The sequence below is a fragment of the Apodemus sylvaticus genome, chromosome 21, assembly GCF_947179515.1.
Source record: "Apodemus sylvaticus chromosome 21, mApoSyl1.1, whole genome shotgun sequence".
Classification (NCBI taxonomy): domain Eukaryota; kingdom Metazoa; phylum Chordata; class Mammalia; order Rodentia; family Muridae; genus Apodemus; species Apodemus sylvaticus.
In genome coordinates this window covers 7105181-7129797 of record NC_067492.1, presented here as the reverse complement: position 1 = coordinate 7129797, position 24617 = coordinate 7105181, and the positions used below count along the sequence as shown (strand labels likewise).

General features: G+C 57.0%; 1 protein-coding gene across 3 annotated transcripts in view; it reads left to right on the top strand.

The window, feature by feature from the left end:
• The window catches only part of Zfpm1 (zinc finger protein, FOG family member 1), a 56137-nt gene that overhangs the window by 21780 nt on the left and 9740 nt on the right, over positions 1–24617 (top strand). For all 3 annotated transcript variants that reach the window (XM_052167277.1, XM_052167278.1, XM_052167276.1), the window contains exons 2-4: positions 1928–2050; positions 4137–4286; positions 20450–20583. In XM_052167277.1, coding sequence (XP_052023237.1) covers positions 1942–2050; positions 4137–4286; positions 20450–20583 — 393 coding nt within the window. In that variant the 5' untranslated portion in view covers positions 1928–1941. The remainder of the gene's footprint in view (positions 1–1927; positions 2051–4136; positions 4287–20449; positions 20584–24617) is intronic.

The following is a 24617-nucleotide window of genomic DNA, read 5'->3' as shown; positions in this document are numbered from 1 at the left end:
AGATGGCACTGGCCCCAGTAGTGTTCGGAGTGACACTCCTCATTTTCAAGATTGCTCTGCAAACCTGGCTGGCCTAGCGTCTCTTCCACCCTCACGGGTCCCCACGCCATTGGCACAGCGAACACTATGGCTCCCACGGTACCTTCCACATTGGGTGCAGGCAGACCGGTGGGTCTCCCACAGAACCTCCATTCCTTCTGAGAAGAGGCAGCCTGAGCCACGATCTGAGGAGAAGCAGGTTTCACTAGCTGTGAGGGACTGGAAATCCTAAGCATCAAAGTGGTGTGTCCCAGTTCACCCCTGTGGTACTGTGACAAGTTATGTTGTAAATATCTGTGTTTTATGATGGTCTCAGGAGACCACTGTGGAAGGGTTGTTCGACCCCCGAAGGGATTAAGATCCATAGGTTGAGAGCCATTGACACTGTAAGTTCAAGGCCAACCCAGAATACATGAGACCCTGTCTGAAAAAAACAAAAACAAAAACAAACAAAAAACCAAAACACAAAGATGACTCTTGAGTGACTTCTGCCCTGTCCTCTACCCTGGGGCAGACACCTCATCCTCAGGTGTCCTCCATCTCTGACACATCATGGCCTTTTGGTTTATTTTCTCTAGCACCCTGAGGCCTCACAGCTCTGAGACTCAAGGCTCCTCCCACACCAGTGGGTGTGCCCAAGACTCATCACCTCCTTAGTGGCCACAAAATGACAGGACAGGGGTCCCCTGGAAGCTGTGGCTGAAGAGCATGAGCTGGGGGCGGGGCTATGGCTAAAGAGCATGAACTGGGGGCGGGGCTATGGCTAAAGAGCATGAACTGGGGGCGGGGCTATGGCTAAAGAGCATGAACTGGGGGCGGGGCTATGGCTAAAGAGCATGAACTGGGGGCGGGGCTATGGCTAAAGAGCATGAACTGGGGGCGGGGCTATGGCTAAAGAGCATGAACTGGGGGCGGGGTTATGGCTAAAGAGCATGAACTGGGGGCGGGGCTATGGCTAAAGAGCATGAACTGGGGGCGGGGCTATGGCTAAAGAGCATGAACTGGGGGTGGGGCTATGGCTAAAGAGCATGAACTGGGGGCGGGGCTATGGCTAAAGAGTACGAACTGGGGAACGGGGCGGGGCTAGATGGAAGTCTTGGCTGGAGAGCTTGAGCTCCCGGGCTAGGTGGATTTAAGTAGGGCCTCAGTTCTCGGAACCTGTTGCCATCACCCTGGGACAACCTCATAGACTGTATCCTCTGGGTCCCCGGGGGGTCACCGTGGAACCATCTACCCTTATTCCAGCCATCTCCACTGGCCTGGAGGGAGGGAGAGGAAAGCCTCCAGCCCCCACTGTGAGGGACTCTGGCATCCAGAGCCACATCGTGCTTCTGCTGTGCTGTGCCCAGCATGGCTTTGCTCAGTGTAGTAAGCACAAGGACTCAAGCTTGGAGAGCCCTGGACCAAACCCCAAGGGGTTGACAGACGGGACCTGCAGGGCCGTAAGACACAGCACACATGTCCGCTCCGTGGGCCTATGAGTCTGTGTGTGACCTGTGAGGCAGGAAGGCCTGTGGCCATCTGAGCCCAGAGACAACCATTTGGTTTCTGTTGGTAGTGTGTGGTTGGGAAGGCTGGGGCTCTTGTCCTGGCACGAAGGGTATGCATTGCCTGGGGAGGGACAGACAACAGGAAGGTCAAGGATAGGACATGCAGACCCCAAAGCTGAGGCACTGCTGTGGGCTGGGAGTACATGGGTGGAGATCACGTGCTTGGGGCCAGGGGACCCAGAAGGTGCCACGGCCTTCGCCTCTGTGGGTAACTGGCCCTGCCCGTGCCCTGTTACCCACTTTACCCAGGCACCAAAGCTCAGCCTGTGTGGCCATTGGGAAACCAGGGCGGCCTTATTCAGAAGCACCTCATGATTTCCCGGGACTCATGTCCACAGGTTCCCTCAGAGACATGGAGGCCGGAGAAGAAGCCAAGGCCATGGACATCAGCCCGGTGGAACAGGAAGCCCCAGGCCCAGAGGCCTCAGCCGTAGAGGAGCCCCCAAGTCCATCCAGAGAAGGTGAGTGTGCACACTAGCAGGCCCAGAGAGGTTGAGAGGTTTGTCTGGGGTCACACAGCCCCCATCCCAAAACGGATCTGACCTAGGTCTGGGTTTAGACTCAGCCCCATGAGCTCCTCAGACTCTATTGGGCCTGTTGGCTGCAGCTTTCCTGGTCTCCATTTCTGAATCTGAGGACAGGTCACAGAAAGAAACCCCAGAGTACCCAGATTCTCGGAGGATTCAGGCCAGGTTTGGATGTGGGGCAGTGAGATTTCAGGAGCCCCCGAAGGCCTGGGAAGAGGGACTCCCAGGGGCAGAGCACTCAGGAGAGCAGCACTGCTGTGTTCTGGAGACCACGGAGCTCAGGAGGGTAACAGTGAGCTCCGCGGTATCTAAAGGACTCCTGCATCCCAACCCAGCTGTTCTGGGCTCTGCCTGGCCGGGAGTCTAGAGCCCTGCCCAACTCCCTCTGCAGCTCTGAGCTCCTGAAGCCCCTTCCCTCCTCACCCATGAAACCTCTCTCTTCCACCTGCGGCCCCCAGATGCAGAGGGTAGAGGGGCAGCCTGGGGAAATGGCTCAGTCAGTAACGAGCTTGCCGCTCCGACTTGAGGACCTGGGTTTGAGCCTCAGCATCTCTGTAAGATCCAGATGTGAGCTGCAGGCGTATGCTGTGCACACTGGGAGGTGGGCACAGTGTCCCCGGGGGCCACTAGCAAGCCTGGCCAGATTCTCTGAATCTCAGAAAACAAGGCCGAGAGCCACCAGGGAAGGACCTCCCAAGTCACGATTTCCAAAATGGTTCTTTGGCCACCATATCACACACACACACACACACACACACACACACACACACACGGAGGGGGGGGGTGGAGGGAGGATTGTGATGACAGAACTCCAGAGAAGACACAAAGGGAATGACAGAGAAGTCAGATGGGGACATCAGAGAGCCTTCAGGAGCTTGAGTAGGGAGCAGAGATTCCACACAGCCTTCCATCCCCGCGGGCTCCTCACCGTGACCCACCAGTGTAGCAGAGTCCCTGACTGAGTGGATGCAGGCCAGGGACCCTCCCTCTCCCCTTTTCATTCCAAGCCCAGCCCCCAGCCTGAGGCTCTGACCTTTCGTTGGCAACAGCCCCAACTCCCCTTACCCTTAGCTCCCCGGAAACAACGCCCCCCCCCCCCAGGAGTGAGGTAGCAAGTGCCAGGCCTGGCATACAGTCCCAGGAGCGGAAGCTACGGCTGCCTCAGTTTCTCCTGGTGGCCTACAGGAGAGCAGGTGCCAGGCTCAGAGGCTGCTCCTTTATCTCCTTCACCATCGGTGCCACCGTCAGGAGCCACACTAGTGCAGCCGTGGCCATGCTACCAAAGGGCAAGTGGCTGGCGGCTGCTGGACTTTGACCCATGGCTTCCCGGGGAGCTGGCCTTTATCTGATTGGGGAGCTGGGGCTGCTGAGGGGGTAGGCGGGTGGGGCCGGGAAGGATCTGGGACAAACAGCCGGGCCTGCACCTGGCACCGGCGGCAGTGATAATGTTGTGATGGGCGCGATAAGGGCGCTAGAGCATATCTGACGTTCAGGCGGGTCCAGCGCGGCTCTGCTTGGTGGCTGGAGCTCAGATGCCAGCCACTTTGATTTATAGCCAAAAATAATAGGACTTTTATACCATGGGATTGATTTATTTGATGTTAATCACAGCCCTTATCGCAGTATTAATAATCTGCTGGTCCCATGACGTCACCCAGGGGGCTTTACAGGAGCTCATCGATCGGGGGCCGCACTGGTTATCTGGCCCGCCAGGAAGACAAACACGCCCTTTGGGCTGGAATTGGGTGCGGGGCTGGTGGAGGGCCAGCTGGTGCAGAGACCAGAGAGCCAGAAGCCACAGGCCTTGGTGCACTGGGTGGGCACTGGGCTGTGACAGACAGCAGCCAAAGAACAGTTATTACCGCTGTGATCAGCGGGGCTGAGAGCCTTACAAGACCAAGAGGAAGCCTGGGGTGTTAGAGAAGGTGAGAGGGCAGGTGACTGTGCTCCCCGAGCCTCAGTTTCCCTCCTGGTCACAGGCTAGCACAGCAAGGGTGTGACCGTGCTTTCCTCTCTACAGATGTGAGCCTGCCTACAGTGCCAGCACCTCCCGAGTCCCCAGAAGATCCTGAGGCTATGGATGGGCAGGAGTTGGAGATGAGGCCCCAGGATGAAGAGAACGAGGCAGAGGAAGAGGAGGCAGCCGAGGCTAGTCCCTGGAGTGGGCCAGGTAACCAGGCTCGCTAGCGCCTTACAGTAGTGCAGTGACCCCAGGGCACTTCTGGGCTAGCTGGGGACTAGGCTAGCCTGGGAATCTTGGGTCCATGGAGACCACCAGTGCCTGGGTCTGTAACTGGCCCAAGCAATGTGGTCTGAGGTGGTCTCCAGAATGCCCACAGCCAGAGCCTGTGCTCTGGGCATGTGGAGGCTCTGGGGTGGCAGGCTATGGGGCCTGGGACAATAACAGAAACAAGAGCCTGCTATGTGTAGGTCTGCTGAGCTGAGCTCCCTGGCAGCAGATGGTTGGGATTCTGAGCTGGCTAGTGCCCAGGCAGGCTCAGACTTATGTGAGAAGGACAGCTGCTCTTCCCGGGGACCACAGTGCAGCTGAGGTTCCTGGTTACCATCTGCCCCACAAGCCAGTCAGGCCTGTACCTTTGCACAGACAGCATGTGCTGGTTGGTAGTCACATTGGCAGCTGAAGCTCAGACCTCATAGGCCCCAGAGTGTGGCAGTCACGGTACCCTCGCTGCCGATAAACAGACACCATGGGGGAACCATGGGCATCGTGATTTCCAGGCTCTTATTGAGGGACAAGAGCCACTGTGCAGGGCAAGTGGTGTATGGTCCTCAACAAGGGTGGTGGTGGTGCTGAGCATGTGGGCAGGCGGCACATGTGCACAGTTATTGCCTGTCAGCTGTGTGTGAGCATGCAGGTATAGCACGGGCAGACTCCTGTCTGGTTAGAAGGCATGTCAGAGGGATCAAAGAAGGCTTTGCCAGGGCAGAGACTCTGTCCCTCCTCTGGGAAACTTGGGAACCAAATTGGAAAGGGGTAGAAGTGAACTCTTAACTGAACATGCGGATGTTTCGGAGGGGTGGGTCCTAAGGCAGGAGTCATTTGGTGATGTCTGCCACCAGTGCCAAGGACAAGTAGCAGGTGTGGCTAAGGGCCACACAATGGAGCATCAGCCTGAGGTTAGAGAGAGGACTGACCTAGAAGACCACAGCCAGAATGGGGACCTGCACCCTTTGGAAATGGAGTCCACCCAGAGAATGTCCCACAGCACTGCCCTCTGCCACATGGGCACCAGATGCTTGGCACACCCCTCAGAGCTCTAGGTGACCTGGCAGAGGTAGATGGTGAAGATGTGCCAGGTGGGAGCTGGGCACTGACCCAGCGTCTGTCTCAGGTGAGGCCATCATCTCCAGATCTTAGTACCATGGTGGGAATGACTGCACCAGCTGACGTGGGTGCCAGACCCTTCCCCTCACAGGTCAGCGTCCAAAGCCAGGGAATTGGGCAGAGCCTTGTGTTCAGACTGCCCAGCTTCTAACTAGCCCTATGCTGACTCAGTCTCCCCAGCTGGAAGGGGGTGGGTCCGTGACTCAGTACCTGGAGCCCTTTGAAGGCATGGATACCCCTGATGTCACCCTCTTGTGGCCAGCACAATGTCATACCCACTTCAGTGTAGGGCAGGGATCGGCATACGATGTCATTGGCTGAGCACTGTACCTTCCTACAGAGGCCCAGATATGAAGTCACCTACAACAGTGTGGGACATCGCCCTCTGTCCTCATCCACATAAGCGTCGTTACTTTTCTTAGATGAAGAAGCAAGGCCCCTTAGCTTGCAGCCTGCCCGGCCCTGCCCCCGGGAAGGCCAGGCTCCAGGAGCTGTGGTTTAAGGTCAGGGCGCACCCCAGCTTCCCGAGTTATTTGCATCCTCTGGGGCCAGGCGGCGCACTATCGGCTCCCACAGATAGGAAGGAATGTCTGTGCAGTGGGCAGCGATGGGGCTGATAGGTGGCTGCTAGCCAACCGCCGTGGTAGCCATTGCGTATCAGCTCCCGCACAGGCTGTGCTTATCACCCGGTGGGGAAGCCGCTGGAGAGGCCCGGGCGCTTATCTCCAGGGCCGCCCAAGCCTCTGATGGGGTGTAGGGTTAAGGCCTGAAGGCAGTGCCCAGTCTGGTGACAGACCAAGTGCCACTTTTACCTCGTGGGTTGCCTGGGACTCTTCCTGACCTCAGGCCCATAGCTCCTTTCTGACGAGTCCCAGCACCCACCCTGTGTGTCCCAGGGACCCTGCCTGAGAGGTATCTTCCATTGTTCCTCTCTGGAGAGACGGCACTGAGCTGGCTCACCCCACGTCTCCCTCTGGCTCTGTCTGGCTCAGGGAAGTGCCTGGGCCCAAGCCTGTTCTCATCTGCCAGCTCTGAGGAGTGGTCACTGGACCCATGACAGAGCTGAGAGTCAAGGGCTGGGATCTCCGGGGGGGGGGGCACCCAGGCTTTTAAGTATCTGGGGACACTCGTCAAACTCGTCTCTAGATGGGACAGGACTTAAAGAGGCTCCAGAAAGTGGCTGTCACAGAGCCTGGTCTTCCTGCTTCTTCATAGCCGCTGTCTGTACATGAGACCGCTCATCTGATGCGGCCCAGACCTAGAGGAGATGAAGAAAACTACGCCAGGAAGGGCTGACAGCATGGCTTAGTGTTAGTGTTTGCCACATGCGCATGAAGATTGGTGTGTCACATAAATGCCAGGTGGACACAGCAGCCCACCGATAGCTCCAGGGGAAGACAGGGATTCCCAGTGCAAGCTAGGCAGAATGGCCTCTGCCTGCTTGAGAGACCCTGCCTCAGTGAATGCTGTGGAAAAGCAATCAGGGAGGATTTCCATTCACACACACACACACACACACACACACAAAATGGGGAAAGGAGAGACCCCCCAAGGAACCCCTGCTTGGCCCCTAGTTCCCACGCTGTGGTGACACCCAGGAGGAGGTGCTGACTGCTGCAGACCCCACTGTCATCTTCCTAGCTTTACACACACTAGAGTGCAGCCCCAAGGCTGTGAGAGTCACCTTGCTGTCATGAGCTATCCTGTCCTGCCCTGCCTCTGCCTGGGACTCAGTGATGGTGACAGCAACACTCTACAGTCTGGGGCATTTACAGTGATGGTGTCACCCATTGTCAAGAGTTCTGTGTCTTGCCAGCTACTGGCTACTCTTCTTCGGTGCTGCTGCTGTGAGAGGCAGGAGCCCAGCTTTGCGGCGTCTGGCCTCAGGACCTTGGCTTCATGTTCTGTAGAATAGAGATGGGGAGAGTCATTGGCTTCCAGCGTGTCACCCACTAGACAGCCGGTTTTCCTCACATGGAAGTACAAGCGAGGTCACAAACCCTGCAAGCAGCTGATCCCTGCCCAGCTGCATCAGATGGGCAGTGATGGGCAATGTCTTGTTTGCAGCTCTGAAAGCCACACACTGCCCGGTGTGCAGGTTTGCCATGACCCCACAGTGTGCTCTCAGCATCCCTCTTCTGGGCAGCGGGAATGTTGTAGCCCCACGTAGATTACAAAACCCAAGGAAGACGCCAGGAAAGTGTCTTCAGAGCACATGTGACTAAAGCCCGTAAGTGCACAAAACAGACGGCCCCGCTCGGTGCTCTGCAGGCTGAGAGTGACCAAGATGGGCCTTCCAAGGCACACTGAGGGGTTTGGGGATGCCAGAGAGGGCACCCACGAGAAAGGGATGCACGCAAGGTCCTGAGGACCTGGAGCCTGAGCAGTCCATGGGCCAAGGAGAGGGGGTGGAGAGTCAGCAGCCCAGGGCCTGTGGATCTGGGCCTGAGCCCAGCAGGTGAGGGGGAGATAGGAAGGGTTGGGGCAGAGGGCCTATGTGGCCCTGAGGCACAGCAGGAACACACCCTAGGCTTGATGGGCCCCAAACCACTCTGTGGGTCTGGAGCTCTGGAGGTTGTGTCCAGGAGCTGAACTCTGTATACAGCTCTCCCCCAAGTTGAGCCCCAAGCCCGGCTTCCCTTGGGTCTTGGCTGAATTCCGACTGAGAAGAAGAAGAGAGGAGGAGAGAGTCTGAGTTGCCATCTTTGAAGTGGCTTTGTTTGTAGAGTGATGGCTGTTTCAAACCCAACAATGCAGATGGCCTGGAAGTAGATCTGTAACCTTGCACGGCCACCTTGCTATGGGATGTGGAGACTTGTCCCTGGTACTTGGTGCCCCCAGTGTCATACTCCTCCTATCACCAGCCCTTAAAGTCAAGAGACTTGCAAACACACCAGCTCTGTCGGCCCCCTCCCCCAACCCTAACCCCTCCCCCAGGCCTCCTGCCCCCTGGCTTCCTTGGCCTTCTGGGCTGGAGGCTGCTGTCAATCAGGTATCACAGTGCGGGTCCACTCTCTAAGGATTCCTCCAGGGCCACCCTCAGGAAAGGAATTGATAGGCCACCCAGTTCCTTCCAAAGGACTACATAGAACTGGAGGGGTTTGGGACACAGAGGGACCATGATCTTCCCAGGTCCCCCAAAAGGCTACACACATGCCATCAGTACACCAGCTGTGTGCTGGGCCAGAGGAATGGCACTGCACCTGTGATAGTCTCTCTCCAGCCCCCTCTGAGGGTCTTCTGGAAGGGCAAGCTGAGTCACTATGGTGGCCCCAAACCACCCTGAGGTGTGCTTTTCTGTAAAGTGAGGGAAGTGCAGAGGCCCAGAGCGCCCCACCAGCTGTCAGGAGGACTGCCGCCACAGCTAGCAGTGGGGACGGGGTCAGCAGGGTTCTTCTGCCCAGAGCTTATTCTAGTCAGTGCTGTCTGAGAGCAGGATCCAGGGGCAGAGCCAGACCTTGAGGCAGACCATGAAGGGGGAGGGGAAGAGGACGTCAGTGACTTCAGGGAAGGCTACCCTGAGCACATTAACACCATGTGAACGTGCTAGGTGATCCAAGGCCACCTATCCCCAGGCAGGACCCAGTTCTCAGTTCTAGAATGCCCTGGGGAATGAAGCAGAGGCATCAGGAGGGTCACCTGAACCCCTGCAGGCTCACCGCACCAAATCCATGGGAGGAAACGCAGTGGGCTAGATGGACAGCCCTGGCCTGGCCTTCTGGGATGGTCTAGATGGACAGACAGGCCTTCAGCGTGGGTGGCAGGGACAGACTCAAATAGGCATACCATGGGATTGGGGCGACTCCCCATACAGTGGCAGGGTGCTAAGTGGAGATCTGGCTGAATCCTGATTAGCTGTGGAAAGGGAGAGTGCTCACTAGCAAAGGGGCAGCACCCTCCCGTGCACATTTTTGGAAAAGACATGACTGGAACACGTGGTCCTTAGGAAGAGTTAGGACCTGTAAATCTGCTACCTCCCAGCCCCAGAGACAAGGCAGAGCAGGGAAGGAGAGCCCTGTGGCTCCTGACAGCTGAGACCAAGGGGCCTGGCTCACCGCCCAGTCCTGGCCTGAGGGAGGCCAGCGGTGTGCTGAGGCCTCTGAGCCAGGCTGCCCAGCGAGGGCAGGAAGGGCTGTTTCTTCCACCCAGGAGTTTCTTGGAGCCCAGAACTCTTTCCAGGAGCTGCCATGATCCGAGTGAGTGCCAGTCCGCCCATCCCAACTCCCGGAGGCAGGGCCAAGACAGCTGGCCCTGTATCAGGCCAGTGTGTCCCTGAGCAGTGTCAGCCAGCACAGGGGGTGCCTGAGGGTCAAGGCCAAGTGGGAGAGCAAGGGACAGTACCGGAGAAGGACCCCATCTCTAGGCTGGTGACTGAAAGGCACATTAGGATGGAGGGAGGTATCAGGCAAGGAGCTGGATGTGCAAAGGTCCTGAGGCATTGGGGTCATGGCATGATGGAGCCTGGGGGCTATGGTGAGCTCGGGGAGAGAGCTCAGGGCGGAGACGGTCAGGGTTCCGGTTATGAGCCATAGATTTTGCAGACAGCCCTCACAGCCTTGGCTTACTGTGGTGCTAGGGATGGAATCCCAGCTCTCCAACGTGCTAGGAAAGCTCTTCACCTCTGAGCCACACCCAGGCCCAGAATTCTTGGCTGTGCAGTGAAGATGCTGGAAGGCAGTGGGGGGTGGAGGGGGTGCATTTGATCACCAGCCTGGGAGGACAGGTCAGTGTTAGAGCATCCTGGGGTCTCAGGGTGGAAGGGCTGCTGCTAGGGCCCCAGGAGGTGGTGGCCATTTCCTGTTGGAAGCTCCAGCCAGATATCCTGCCTGGGGTCCCAGGGAGGTGGGAGACAGGACCCCCCCCCCATGGAGCGGTAGCTTCTTATCTAGACTGTGTCCGGCTGACTAATCTTGCAGGCCCCGGGTTTCTGTGTGAACCTCAAGGCCTGTTATCTGGCGGCCGAGGCAGGACGGCTCGTCCTGATGGACAGCCTGGGAGATGGGCCGATAGCTGGCCGTGCTCCCCTCCCCATGGAGGACCGGCTGGCATGTGTGGGTGGGAAAAATCATTCCAGCTATTTTGTGTTATCATGGGGCCTGGCGTAGCGGGTGATAGGCCTATTTGTCTAAGATTAGTCAGCGGGGGAGGGGGTACTGGTAGATGACAGGGGTCACTCTGGGGTCAGCCTCAGAGCCCAGCCCACCAGCTTGGAGCCCCTCTGAAGACCCGTGTTTTTCTGACGCTCCAGGGTTGCTGTGAACAATCCGAAGCTAGGACGGGGTGAAAAGACCTAAGGAAATTGTGTCTTTACCATCAGATAGTCTTCCTGAATAGTCAATGAGTGTTGGGGGTGGGGGCACAGGCACCCTCGGGCTGGAAGGACACAGGACAGCCTTGCCCTCCTGGAATGTGTAGGAAACACAGGTACCCTCCGTGCCCAAGGTCAGAGATGATTCTAGATGGTATTGTAGTGGGACATCCTGAGCCAACACACCACCAGCCACCCAGGGATAGTGTGTTGGCGCAGAAGACACCCTGAAAGGCCTGAGCTGAGTGTACACAGCTGGATCTCACTGCGTGGTGAGGAGGAAGGAGGCTCAGAGGTAGGGGACCCCATCAAGGGGGGACTGTGGTGGTCAACAAGTGATTGGTCTGGAAACAAGGATCAGAGGCCATAGCCTAAGGTCAGCATGGGCCATGGGGGGGGATGTCTGACAGGTGGGGCTGGGAGCCCTGGCTGCCTGCTGGCCCTGTCCTCCTGAATCCTAGGCTAGCCATGACAACTGTTCTTGAGCCTTGAGCCTCAGATACTGCAGAGGAGGGGGACTCTCACAAACCACCCTCCTCCCCATGCTCTCTCCCCGTCCTCCCTTCTTCTCATACACTGAGCATCTGATACGATGCTTGCCAAAGATCTTGGGGCTGAGGACCCCATCCGAGTAGCAGCTGCAATGGCAGCCAGTCACCAAGGGACAGGAACGTGGCTGAGACATGGGGATATAGTTATGCAGTTAGTGACCGGGATTCTCGCAGACTTCCGACTCCTGATGAATGGTCCAAAGGCACAGCTGGTGTAATGGCATCCAGAGAAGTAGGGGGCCAGGCGTGCCAGACAGGTGCTCTAGGGGCTGCTCCCATTGGCTGTTGTGTGGGTAGAAACAGAGCCCAGAAGACTTCTCAAAAGACACGAGCATATACTCTCCAGGCAGCATGGTACCCCATAAAGATGGAGAAACTGAGGCAGACAAGATGGACAGCTCTGGGTGGGAGTGTCCATTACCTACCACAAAGTCTCATCCCAAGGAGCTCTCAGTAGACAAGAGGGTAGTGGACAGACAACAGGACATCCAGTGGCAAGTGCAGGTGGAGCCCTAGAGGGGGCCCCAGGCCTGGCTGCCCACCATGTGTGGCCTACTGACCTCACCCCCTTCCGGACCTGCTGTCTGTGGCTAGGGCAGGCTATCTTGGTGGCGGCACTAATCAAGTCGCTTCCTTCTCCGCCCTCCCACCAGCTTCCTGCCCAGCTAGCAGCCCCAGCGTCGGCCCAGACATCAGCCAGGCACATCTCAGCCTTGCCAGGGGAGCTATAACCATTGTCTTCCAGCAGTTTCCCGCCTGTCCCCTCCCTGGTTATAAGGTCGACATGTCATTTCAACTCTAAGAGTCATGCCCTCCTCAGAATGGAGAGCACAGGGCTGCCTCGGGCTGTGTGCGGTGAGGGACGGTGGTTGTTACTGGTGCCGTGGTTAGTGATGCCACCCGTGTCATCAGTGCTGCTGCTCTGAGTCCCAGCGTTGACGGTCTTTAACACTGCCACTGGCTTACTGGCCACAGATACCCTAACTAACTGTGGCCATCTCTAGTAAATTGCTCTTGCCGGCAACATCACCACAGGTGTGAGAGCTGGCTCTGACTGCTGCCTCACTCATTCTTCTCACTGTCATTCTCCAACCTGGTTGGAGTCACCTCTGCCCCAGCCATTTTCACCATGACCAGAGTGCCTAGGAGAAATAAGACAGGGGTGGCCCTGCCTCCATCCGCATCGCTCTCGTCTTGGCTGGTAGCCGTGATGGCCTCATTTAGAGAGCTGCCTCTTCTCTGTGGGATATGCACAGGGTGACTGCAGTAAGGCAACACAGTCAAAGCGGACAAACTTGCACTTCCCTACGCCCGTGACTAGGATCCACACAAGTCCAGAGTCCAGCCACACACGGGTACTAGGACATGCTCCCTCCCCTCTCTTGGTCTTACCCTGCCCCACAAGGGAAACTGAGGCAGTTCTGCTTAGTTGTAGGTAGCACTGCCCTCATGTGAGCAGCATTCGTGAGACCCTCCTGTGAGACCCAGGACGGGAGCCAGGAAGCAACCCCCACCCACCCTGTCAGCCCCATGACATTGCTGTTCTTTGAGAGGCACCCCTTCCCCATCACCACAATGGCTCCTTAGTTATTTATTTATTTATTACCTCTCTATCTCTGTACGTAACTTTTGATTTCCTCGCTGCGTTTTTTCCATTATGGAGGCGGTGGACGCAGCCGATAAGATCGGTCCCCAGAGATGGGACAAAGGGGCCGCCGTCAGCTCGAGGGCTGGTCATATCCTGCACGCAAGGGCCCAGTGCGGCCTGAGATGAGGCGAGATGCTATCATACCTTATTGTGTCTCGTGGGGGCTCTGCCCACCCGGCCCTGCCCCCCAGCTGGGCTATCCGGGTCCTCTGGAATCACCACAGGCCTTGGATTCATCCTTCAAGCCACAGCGCCTCCGTGTCCTCCACACACATCTGGTGCTGTGGGGTGACTTGGGGACCTGTTATAGTCCTTTGCTGCCTAAGCAGAGACTTGACAGAGCTCTGGGAATTTATCCAGAAAGCCACGAGTGTGGACAGCAGAGCAGAGCAGACAGCCATCGGAGTGGAGCCAAAGGACACTTTTTGTTGGTTTTGTTTTTCAAGCAGGGTTAAGAGAACACTTTTGACCTTTAAAACTCTCTACAAGAGCTGGGCGGTGGTGGTGCACACCTTTAGTCCCAGCACTTGGGACGTAAAGGCAGGCAGATCTCTGAGTTGAAGGCCAGCCTGGTCTACAGAGTGAGTTCGTGTTCCCATGTGACTCCAGCCTCTAAGTTGACAGAGGCCTTGAAGGCAGAGGCTACTGAGGATGACTCTTCTGAGGAAAAGCTAACAAGTCCCCAAACCTCTTTGTCTCCTGTCCCCCACAGAGGCTGACTCACCCTGGGGCAGAGGCTTAACACTCAAGAGTGTCTGAGAGTCTTATACTCCTTTGTGGGGGACTTAGGCCCTGTGTGCTTAGGCCCTGAGAGAGCAGTGTGCTCTGTGTGGTGGCTGTGTCCTGACACGCAGGCTCCCAGCACCTTCCTCTTGTCAGCTATTGGCCCCAGGATGCCAGGCAGACAGCTGCTACTCCCTTGGCCAAACAACCACTTCCCAGACCGCCATACCCACCCTCTGACCACTTAGAGCAGCAACTGTGGCACAGGAGGGCACTGTGGCATGGAGGGCAGTGGAATGAAGACAAGGCGGGTGGGTACACTGAGCAGAGCCAGGTGAAGCCAAGCTCTGGGCAAGACCAGCGTGTCCGTGCCATCCTAAGTGGGCAGGAGGTGAGGGCTCTAAGCTGATCACATTCCTGGGGGTAAGATGGCAGAGCCTAGCTTGCAGCTCTTAGGGAAACCTAGCGAAGCCTTAGCTGTGCTCCAGCACAGCCTGGAGACCACGCCCCTCGGCCTCCTCAGGGACGAGGAGTGGGTAGGAAGGAGCTCACACGTAGCCATGGGACCAATCTTCAAGGGTCTGTGCCTTTGGAGGGGTTAGTGGGGGCATGGGTGACTGCTGCCACGGCGCCACGGTTCCTCCTGCTAACCTGGCTGCTTTGGCTGTGCCCTGAAGGGACAAAGGTACTGTCCCTCTCCAAGAAGTCCTGTCTCCAGGTTCAGACCTAGAATCCTGGCTCCGAACCATACAGGGGCCCAGGAGGAGCAAGCAATGCCCTCCACCTGGCATCCTTGATCTCTTACGAGCTGAGATGCACCTTCTGTGAGAAGCTTCCCCAGAACAAGCTCAGTTACCCCAGGTGGAGAGAGCCCCCCAGGTCCCTGGAAGGAAAGGCCCCACCCTCCATAGCCTGCTCTTCCCAGATGGACCCAGGTCTGCCATTAGTGAGGGCCAGGGTTCAGCCGATAAAGGCTGGCTGTTGCTCCATGTCAAAAAATCAATACTCAACAAGCAGAGTCCCAGAGACCAGGGAGGGGCCGTGGGCTAGCTGGAAGGGGCGGGGCCTCGGCACCCTGGGCCAGCCCTCCTCCACCTGGCACCAGGATTTGGGGTTCCCCGTGACCCAACCCTAGGCCAAACTGACCACACGCACATACCCTACCCCTGCTCCCTTTTGATGGACGGGAAGCACGAGGAAGCTTCTTCCTCCGCAGAGCCACCAGAGTGGTGGCTGGACCTGCGGAGGAGGGGGCTGGATGGCTAGGAAGAGAAGAGGGCAGGGAACAGAAGCAGGGGTGCTCTCCCAGGCACGGTACCCTCCTGGGTCTGGGGCACATGATGCCCAGAATATCCCTCAGGGCTGGCAGTCTGCGCAGCTAGGCACCTCTTTCCTGAGGTTTGAGCCACTGAGAACAGGGAGGCGAGAGGGAGGGGGGGGGGGCTTGAGCACATCGAGGAGAGGGATACAGCTTGCTGCTTCCCAGGATCTGGTGCGGCGCCCACTCTAAGCTGCCGTGGACACTGCTCTGCACCTGCGTGTCCCCGCCACCGCGCTTTTGCGCCTTCACAAGAGTGGACGTAAGTGGCTCGCAGCAGGGCTGCTTCCTTACAGGACCTGAACCCAGCTGTCCGGTGGCCTCGGGTCGTCCAGCTTACTGATCAGCATGTCAGCATGTTCCGAGCGACTGGCAGCTATAGGCACTCCACAAAGTCAGACCCTACTTCCTGAGGGGCAGGGCAGAGACCCCGGCACCCCCACCCCACCCACCCCCGCATTTCCCTCCGAGCTCATCCCAGCCCTGGGTGCCTCTGCTTCCGAAGCTGGTGCTCCAGCCTGTGTCCGCGGTGCCTCTACCTGCTTGGTGCCACCATCTCCCTCTGCAGGATGTCTGGCAGGAAGCACTTCCACCCTGGCTGTGGCCGCAGGCTTGAGAGTCCCTGTGTTTCCCTGGAAGTGAGCGCTGGCTTTCAGGAGCCTTTTCTACCTCTATTGCTGCTCACACTCCCATCTGTAAGGGGGAAATGCTGGGGGTAACTTCTGGCACCACAGCTGCCTACCACAGGGGGGTTCCTGTAAGTGAACCAGCACCACCTGCATCGGAGTCGTGAGTCTGGGGTCAGTGAGAGTTGGCCGGACTCTCCTCTGGAAAGTCCCCCGACCTCCGCAAACTTGCTTGCAATGTCTCCCCCCTCCCCAGCCCCAACTTCCCTAAAACTTGTTTAGCAGACAGAGATCCTGAGCAAGGGTGGGCATAGCACACACAAGCCCCTTCTTACAACCACACACACATTCCAGCTGCTCTCTGACCCCTCCGTTGTCTGCTGTGGGACTCTAGGGAGTCATTTGCCCTTCCTGGCCCTTGGTTCTACTGGAAGCTGACGTCCTCTGAGCTATACGGTTTGCCTACACTGTTCTGTATTCACATCTGCAGAATCTTCTAGACCCCACCAGACTGGAGCTTTCCTCCCTCCCCATTCATGTCTTTTTCTTTCCTTTACTGTGACTTTTATCAAAAGCAAACAGGGTGATTCCTGTGATAGGGGCCGCGCCCTAGCTGCCCTGTGGGAGCCACAGGGCGGGTTGGCAGGAACGATGGACTGATTAGATAAGTAGGTGCTGGTGGTGAGCTGGTGGGCACCCACATACCTACCACAGACCCCACAGGGCATGGTGGGAGCTTTGGGTGGTTGGCCCTGGCCATTGGAGCGGAGGAAGCTTCTTGCTGACGTCCTTGCACACCACAGACCCCTGTTTTAGATTTGCAAGCCAGTGGCTACTCACATGGGAACACTGGGGTGACTCGCGTCCTCTCGGAAGGGCACTCTGAGGTCAGAGCTCAAGAGAGCCCATACTTAGCCAGGGGGTACTACTGTCTGCCTTTCATCCCAGCACTCGGGAGGTAGAGGCAGGCAGATCTTAGTGAATACGAGGCCGGCCTAGTCTACAGAGCAAGTTCCAGGACAGCCGAGGCTACACAGAGAAACCCTGTAAGGAGAAACCAAAAGAGAAAGAGAGGTGGGGGGGAAGAGGGGTGGCTCAGTGGTTAAGAGCACTTAACTACTTTTCTGGAGGACCCAAGTTTGGTTCTCAGCCCTCGTGTCAACAAGCTCCAGGCTCAAGGGATCAGACACCCTCAGCTGCTCCCTGTGGGCTCCTAGATACACAGGGCACACATATATACACACACATTAGAGATGAAACATTTGAAAAGGAGTGGCCCCCTCGGGCATGAGAGCTTAGGGATTTGCCTAAGATCTCTGGGCTTCCGCAGCCTCCATAGAGGGAAGGCCAGTGCCAGCACTCCACCGCGCTGTGCACGCTGATGGAAACCTCTTAGATTTCAAGGTAGAGCTAGAATCCAAAGGCTTCAAGTTAAGTCTGAGGGGCTCCAGGGCAAGGGCACCACCTAGGAAGATAGTCTCCACATTGTAGTAAATACAGCCACTTAGCCGATTGACATGGGCTCTTTAGGAAGACATGCATCCACCCCTTCTACAACACAGTAAACTGAGACTCCGGCAGGACAGGAACACAGACACTGGGGTAGTGCCAGGACTTGGCGTGTTGGTTTGAACACCAATTCTGCTACCCAGAGCGCCCCAACAATGACCAGATCCAGCCCAGCCCAGCCTGGCTCCTGCTGAGGAAGTGGATCCTGGCCTTCTCTCTGCTCCTGGGGGAGGAGTGCCGGCAGGGCCATGCGTGACCAACATTGTAAACAGATAAATATGCATTAGGCTCCTTGAAGATGCTTCTGGGGAATGCAATTAAGTCCCAGCACGTGTTCTGGGAAACAATGTGTACAGCTATTTACCTGAATAAATGAGCCTTTGACCCAGTGCTAGACCTGAAATGACAGCCTGGTCCCTGTCATGGGTTCACCGGAAGCACAGGGACGACGCTCAGGCCAAAACCAAAAGACTTCAGGCCTGGAAGAAGCCAGCTGCTCCCTCCCACCATCCCTCAGATGGGTACTAAGGTTGTAATGTGTCAAGACTCTGCCATGCATACTCCAAACTCTGAGACTCAGCTTCCCAGACGCGCCTGGAGGGATCCTGCAAGTCGCGTCTGGAGCTGAGCTCTGATGCAGAAATGGGACCAGGGTTCACGTTGGGATTGCAAGGTTTTTACAAGGCAAAGGCACATTCTCCATTCTCCAGCTAAGGGAACGGGTGGCCAGGGCCTGGGTCGGGTTGGGAGCCACCGTGACAGCCCACCATGGGCTGCCTGCGCCCATCTAGACATTTACCTTGTTCCTGGAATCCCCAGGAGAGGGGCTGTGGCCCCAACCCCTGCCCCCAGAAACCCTTCAGAACTCTGTGATAGTAAGCGTGGGCCACAAACCCAGAGACTAGATCATGCCACATCCAGCTCGGGTTTTCTGTCACCACTGTCTAGCCCCAGTGGCGACCCTTCCCTAAGCCCTGGGCTTTCCTTCGGGTGCTGTCAGTCTCAGGGTCCTTGGTAAAAGAACAGCTTCTTCAAACCACACTTCTCCTGTGCTGTTTCACTTGCTAGGAGCGTATCTGCTAGGTGCTAGCTCTCTTTCGGCTGCAAGGGTTGGTTGGGGCAGGAACTAGGTTATCTATGTAACTGACTGTTGACTATCACCAGAGCTGCTGGGCACAACTGCACAGGTTGCTTTGTACAAGCTGCTGGGGTGAGCTGAGGTTGAGATCAGCTGCCCTGCCCTTACCGCTCTGCCTCAAGAGGCAGCCTCAGACTGGCTGACCTGGGCCCTGGACCAGAGAGGCATGTTACCATAGTGATTGTTGTACAGTGCCACCTCTCCCAGGCATCCCCCAGTGTAGACTGTGGTGCGCCCCCCCCCCGCCCCCGGAGAGGGACCACAGCCCTTATCAGCCACCAGCCCTCTCTGGCGATGTGTGATACCCAGAGGATGGGATGGCTGCCGTGGGAAATGCCAGCCATGCTCTTATCTGGAAGGCTGGGCCATGGCCGTGAACTCTGATTAGGGTGCGGGGCCGTTTGCGGGTGGGTGAGCAAGGCGGTGGCACCGACCGCCTCCTTCCCCATGGAGGCGAGAATTAAGCCGGAGCCCAGGCTGTCCAAGAGGCCTTGGCTGCCACGGGTAGCATCATGGACAGGTGTGTCTGTGGGACTGCCCGTGTCACACCACACCCTTGGGGTGACCCGCATGGACTGCCTCCCTACCACATACCCCAATTCATGAGGACACAGCCTCAGATGAAGCTATCCCTGTAACAGAGAAAGGGGCCAGGCCCCATCCCGAGGGATGTTGTAGACACAGAATGAAGTGGGACCAGGTGACTTCACTGTCCGTCTCAAGGTCCAGGGACACCCATTCCCAGGATGGAGGTTCCATGGCCCCTTTCTGACACCTGAGTGGGGCTCTGGGTGGCTGAACTGTAAGCACAGACTCTCAGGAGAGCTCTTTAATGTCATTTCTGTCCTGGGGGCCATTACGTGGGGACCACAGACATAGGCACAAAACCCAGTGGAGGCCTGTCCCAACTGTCCCAGCAACAGATAAACAGCCCGGTAGCAGTGCCAGGTTTGGATCCTGACACCTACTGCCAGCAGTGGGCCTCTCGGAGCCTTGGTTTTCTCAGCCACCCCGGGGATAAACTTTACAGGGGCCAGGCTCTGCATCCCTCTTAGGACAGTACTGCCCATGCCTTGGCCCTCCCTGCTCCTATAGCTGGTACTGACCATCCTGGTGTCAGCTTTGGGCCCTGCCCTGTGGGGCAAGGGAAGGGGAGGGAGGGGGAGCCAATGTCCGGGGTGCGCTGCAGAGGGCTGTTTGCTTTTAGGAAGTGCAGGGCCTGCCTTTCGGCCTCTCAGCCCCTCTCCCACTCCCAGGCTGATAAAGGGGCGCAGGCCTCCTTGGCCTCCAGTCCTGGTCCACTGCCATCTTATCAGCCCCGGGAAGACAAAGGCCCAGTTACAGCTCTCCACGGGGCCTCCTGGCGTATTTACACCTTATCTCTGCCATTAGCTGCCCAGTTATCTGATGATCGCGCCCATTAAGGCCACAGCCTGCCTGATGGGCTCCAGGAAGTGGGGCCGCCACAGCACTCTGGCCAGGGGACCAGGCCAGGCCATGTGAGGCCTCCAGGGGCTGGCAGCAGGCAGGCAGGGCAGAGGGTGTGTGGCCTGGGGAAGTACCACCCTTTCAGGAAATGACCGTGCTCCCACATCCTTCAAAGAAATAGAGGCTCAAGTCGGGCAGGTGGCTGGCCAGGTGTCCATGTGTCCCACAGCTAACATGAGTCCGTATAACCAGGCGGCTTCTTATCCCTGCCTTAGTAGCCTGCAGGCCACAACCTACCCAAGTTCTGGAAGCCTCATGGGGCACACCTTCTGGCGCTGTCTTATCCGCCTGCCTTTCTTAAGGACACTGTCTTTTATTTAGAACTGCCTGCTAATCCAGGGTGATCTTATCTCGTGATCGTTAATCTAGTCATGCCTGCAGACCTTTCCCCACATTCAAGGGACATTCACGGTCATGGGTGATGGCTTGTGAAGGGCTATCATTCAGCCTGGCACACAAGGTCCTGCACGCAGCGTGTGGCTCACACACGGGTTCTGCAGACCGTGACCAAGGCCCTGGTGTGGCCTGCCTGTCCGTGTCTTCGTGGTGTTTCTACAACCCAGCGTGTCCTCGAAAAGGGCAAAGGCCTGGCCCTGGAACCAGGCCTGACGTGGGGGCTGTGGGATGGAAGTGGGCTGGGGGCACCAGGCAGCCACTTACCCATTTGTTTCCCTTCAGAGGAGCTGGAGCTGGCACTGCAGGACGGGCAGAGGTGCGTGCGGGCCAGGCTGAGCCTCGCCGAGGGCCTGTCCTGGGGCCCATTCTACGGGAGCATCCAGACCAGAGCTTCATCCCCCGAGAGAGAAGAACTGGTAAGGAGCTGAGCCCCAGCTGGCCGACCAAACCTCTCGCTTTTCCAGTGGGAGCTTTGATGGAACCCAAAGAGGAAGGGTAAAAGGGAGGCACTTCCCGGAAGCGAACACTGTGCTTTGGGGATCCCAGGGGAACTTCCTGGAGGAGGAGCAGTTGTGGAGCCCAGCAGAGAAAAGGAGGGAGGTCCAAGGGGGGTGAACAGCAAGGAACAGGCATCCACTGAGTTGGGAGGGAAGGGGAGGCTGCAGAAGGGAGGCCGTTCCCTCTGACCAAACGGGGAGCAGGTGCTGGGTGAGCGTGGTTTCCAGCACTGCAGCAGCCTGCTCCCCACAGCAGCCCAGCCCGGCAGGAGTTCCTAAGGCAGCCTCCTTCCACACAGCCATGTTTCTGAGGCCTTCTCTTGTGGCAAGTTGGCCTGGCTTCCTCCTGCTGGGATGTGAGGGTTCCTTTTGAAATCATTTCAGATGGAAAAGGACAGCAGGACCCAGAGACCTGGGTACAACCATAGGGAAGCCAGTGAGCAGGCACTGGAGGGCTGGTCAGTGTCCGCAGCCTCGGATGGCAAAGGCCTGGGCCAGCCCTAGGCTCCCTGGCTAGTCCAGTCAATCCGAGGATGAAATGTCTCCCTGCCAGCGTGCTGTGGGGTAGGCCCTGTTTCCTGATGAGGAATTGAGTGTGGACTGATCTAAGGTATTCACTGGCTGGCCAGCATCACGTGCTTCTGGGTTCCTCAGTGTGAGGGCCCACAGCTGCCTTCTTAGGGCCCTTGTTGGGGAAGGCTGAGATTGTAGGCTGGACTTCCCCCAGCCCCCAGAGGCCAGGACGCTGTACACACATTCACACACACAGACTCATTGTCAGAAATACCTCAGGAGCACAGACTGACGCAGTGTCCACAGACAGGTGGGGAGCAATAGACTTTCAGTTTGTGGTGAAGTGACGCAGAGTCTGTGCTCACTGGGTTCAAACACACCACCTGCTGAGGCCTGTGGCCTGGCCATGTAGTCTTCCAGCCACTAGGACAGGCAGCTTGTCCCAGACTGTCTAGTAAGAGCAGGAGCTAGCTCTGGACCAAGCATGTCCACCTTGGGTTATCTGCTTGCTGTATCCCAGGCAGATCCTTCCTGCTCAGAGCCACTGTTTCCTCAGTCCTTAGAATCATGGGCAGGTCACATGGAACCCAGAGGCTTCCTTTAGGCCTAGGCCTGAAGAGAAGGTAGGGCCAGGCTGTACTGTGAGGTAGGAGTTGATCTCCTTGCCTGCTGCCAGCATCATGGCTTGAGAGAGAGAGGTCTGAGTGTGCTTGACCTATACATATACTTTGCAGAGCCTGAGGATGGAGACTGACCCAAGGTCCAGGGAGGAATGTCTTAGAACAGCTAATTAAGGTCCTGAAGGAAGGAAGGAAGCCAGGGCTTTCCAAAGGGGCTGTGCCAGGTGGGTGTGTCATGTGTGCTGTGGACGGCAAGTGCTTTGGAGACTGTTGCCACTGATCAGTCAGAAAGAGGAGTTAGTGTGCAAGCGGGAACCTGGAACCCCTGTCTCCAGACTTGAGTCAGGAAAACCCACATGGAGCAAAGGCAGGCCTGCGGGGCCTGGGGCCAGGTCCTGGTGTGCCCTGTGTCTGTCTCCTCCATTCCTTGGGGTGGTCAGCCAAAGCTCGGACAAAGCATGTCTTAGGCACACTCCACGTGGCATCTGTCCCCAACCTTGGAGGCAGGCCACTGTCCCCAAGTTCTAATAAATTCATATTCTTTCTCATTCTCTCTCTCTCTCTCTCTCTCTCTCTCTCTCTCTCTCTCTCTCTCTCTCTCTCTCTCTCTCTCTCTCTCTCTCTCTCTCTCCCCCCTCCCCTCCGTCTCCCCCCCCCCCTCCATCCATACATAACCACACAGAGGTAGAGCTCAGAGGACAACTTAAGAGGAGTTGGTTTGTTCTTTCTGCCTTGTGAATCCCAGTGACTGAACTTGGGCCAGGCTTAGAGACAGGCCTCTTTACCCACCGAGCCATCTCGTTAGCCCACAAAGTCCCCAAATTATAGCCGACAAAGCTAAGACTCTGAGGCTCTGGCCCAAGTCACTGGGCTCCAGAGAGCTAAGGAAGAACTAGAACCCAGCCCAGCTGTGCTCATACACACAGCTGTGGTTTTCCTGCCATCTGCAAGCCACCCCTTTCCACAGGAGCCCAGGCCTTGACACCTCTGCTCCTGGTTTGCATCCTGGCTTGGCTCTGCCTGGGAAGTGACAGAAAAGCAGACTCTCCACTTAGGTGTAAGACTCCGCAGTGCAGTCCCTGCCTCTGAGGCGCTCAGAGAGGGAGGAAGCACCTCCCTCTTTCCCCTCTATCTCACAGAATTAAATCCTTGATTAACCCTTATCTCCCCAGCACGGCACTATCTCTGCCTTGGCGCCAAGCGTCCAGACACACGGTACAGATGATTGATTTCTGAAAGATATGGGCGCCTTTGCGATACTTCGTTTATTGTCTAAATATTTTTGCTAACATTCAGCGGGCTCTTATCGAGTTGGGCTGATGGGTCCCAGTTCTCCCCGCAGCTAAGGAAGAAGTCGCCTCCTGCCCCGTGGCCCTATCAGCCGCCAGGCAGTTCCTCCTCTCCCCTTAAAGAAAAGGGAGGGGGCGCATGTAGATATGGGGCCGTTTCCCCAGGCTTCTCTTAGGCTGGGGGCTGCTCGCCATGGGGACAAGTTGGAAGGGAAGTGCCCCCCACACTCCCACCCACATCAGATATCCAGGGTTAGTGTCCAGGAAGGAAACCGAGTCACAGCCCTGAGTGGAGAGCTCGGCGCTCTTGTCTTTATCGTGTGCTATGGTTTCCATGCCTGGAAGAGGACAATTGACAAGCCGCCTGGGGTCACAGCTCACAGGAGATAAGAATGAGGGGACGAGGATGTTAAAGTGGGTGGGTGGGTCGGTGGATGGATGGATGAATGAATGGACAGACAGATGGAATAAGTGAATGGATGGTTGGGTGGGTGGATGAATGGATGGATGGATGGGAGTAGGTGGATGGATGGATGGATGGGAGTAGGTGGATGGATGGATGGTTGGGTGAATGGATGGGTGGATAGATGGGTGGGTGGGTTGTTGGATGGATGAATGAATGGACAGACAGATGGAATAAGTGAATGGATGGATGGATGGATGGATGGATGGGTGGGTGGGTGGGTGGATGGATGGATGGATGGGTGGGTGGGTGGATGGATGGATGGGTGGGTGGGTGGATGGATGAATGAATGGACAGACAGATGGAATTAGTGAATGGATGGTTGGATGGGTGGATGGATGGATGGATGGATGGATGGATGGATGGATGGATGGATGCATGGATGGATGGATGGGTAGGTGGATGGTGGGGGTGGGGTGGGTGGATGGGAGTAGGTGAATGGATGGATGGATGGGTGGGTGAATGGATGAATGGATGGGTGGGTGGGTGGGTGGGTGGGTAGATGGATGAATGGATGGATGGGTGGATAGATGGGTGGGTTGTTGGATGGATGAATGGACAGACAGATGGAATAAGTGAATGGATGGATGGTTGGGTGGGTGGAGGGGTAGGTAGATGGATGGATGGATGGATGGATGGATGGGTGGGTGGATGGGTGGGCATGGATGCACACATGGCATACAGATGGATAGAAATATGAGTAGATGGGCTGAGGGTGGGTGGGTGAATAGAGGATAGGTTGATGGATAAGTGAATGTGTGGTCATGTATTCATAAATGGGCACATGTGTAGGTAGACAGGTGATCAGATAGAGGGTAAGGGTGTGAGTGGACAGATAGACACGTGACTAGATGGGTGGTGTGTGGGTGGATGGATGGGTGGAAGAGTGGGTGAGCAGCTACAGAACTGTGGGCGTGGGAGGCTGATGTGGGCCCAGACTGCATAGCGTTACGTGTGGACCGGCCTTAGGGTCAAGCCTGAGGTCTTCTCCTCTGGGGATACAGCGAGGGAGCCTAGGCTGGCATGGCAAAGCCCAAGCTCACCTGGCTGGGACTCCAGGGAGTGCGG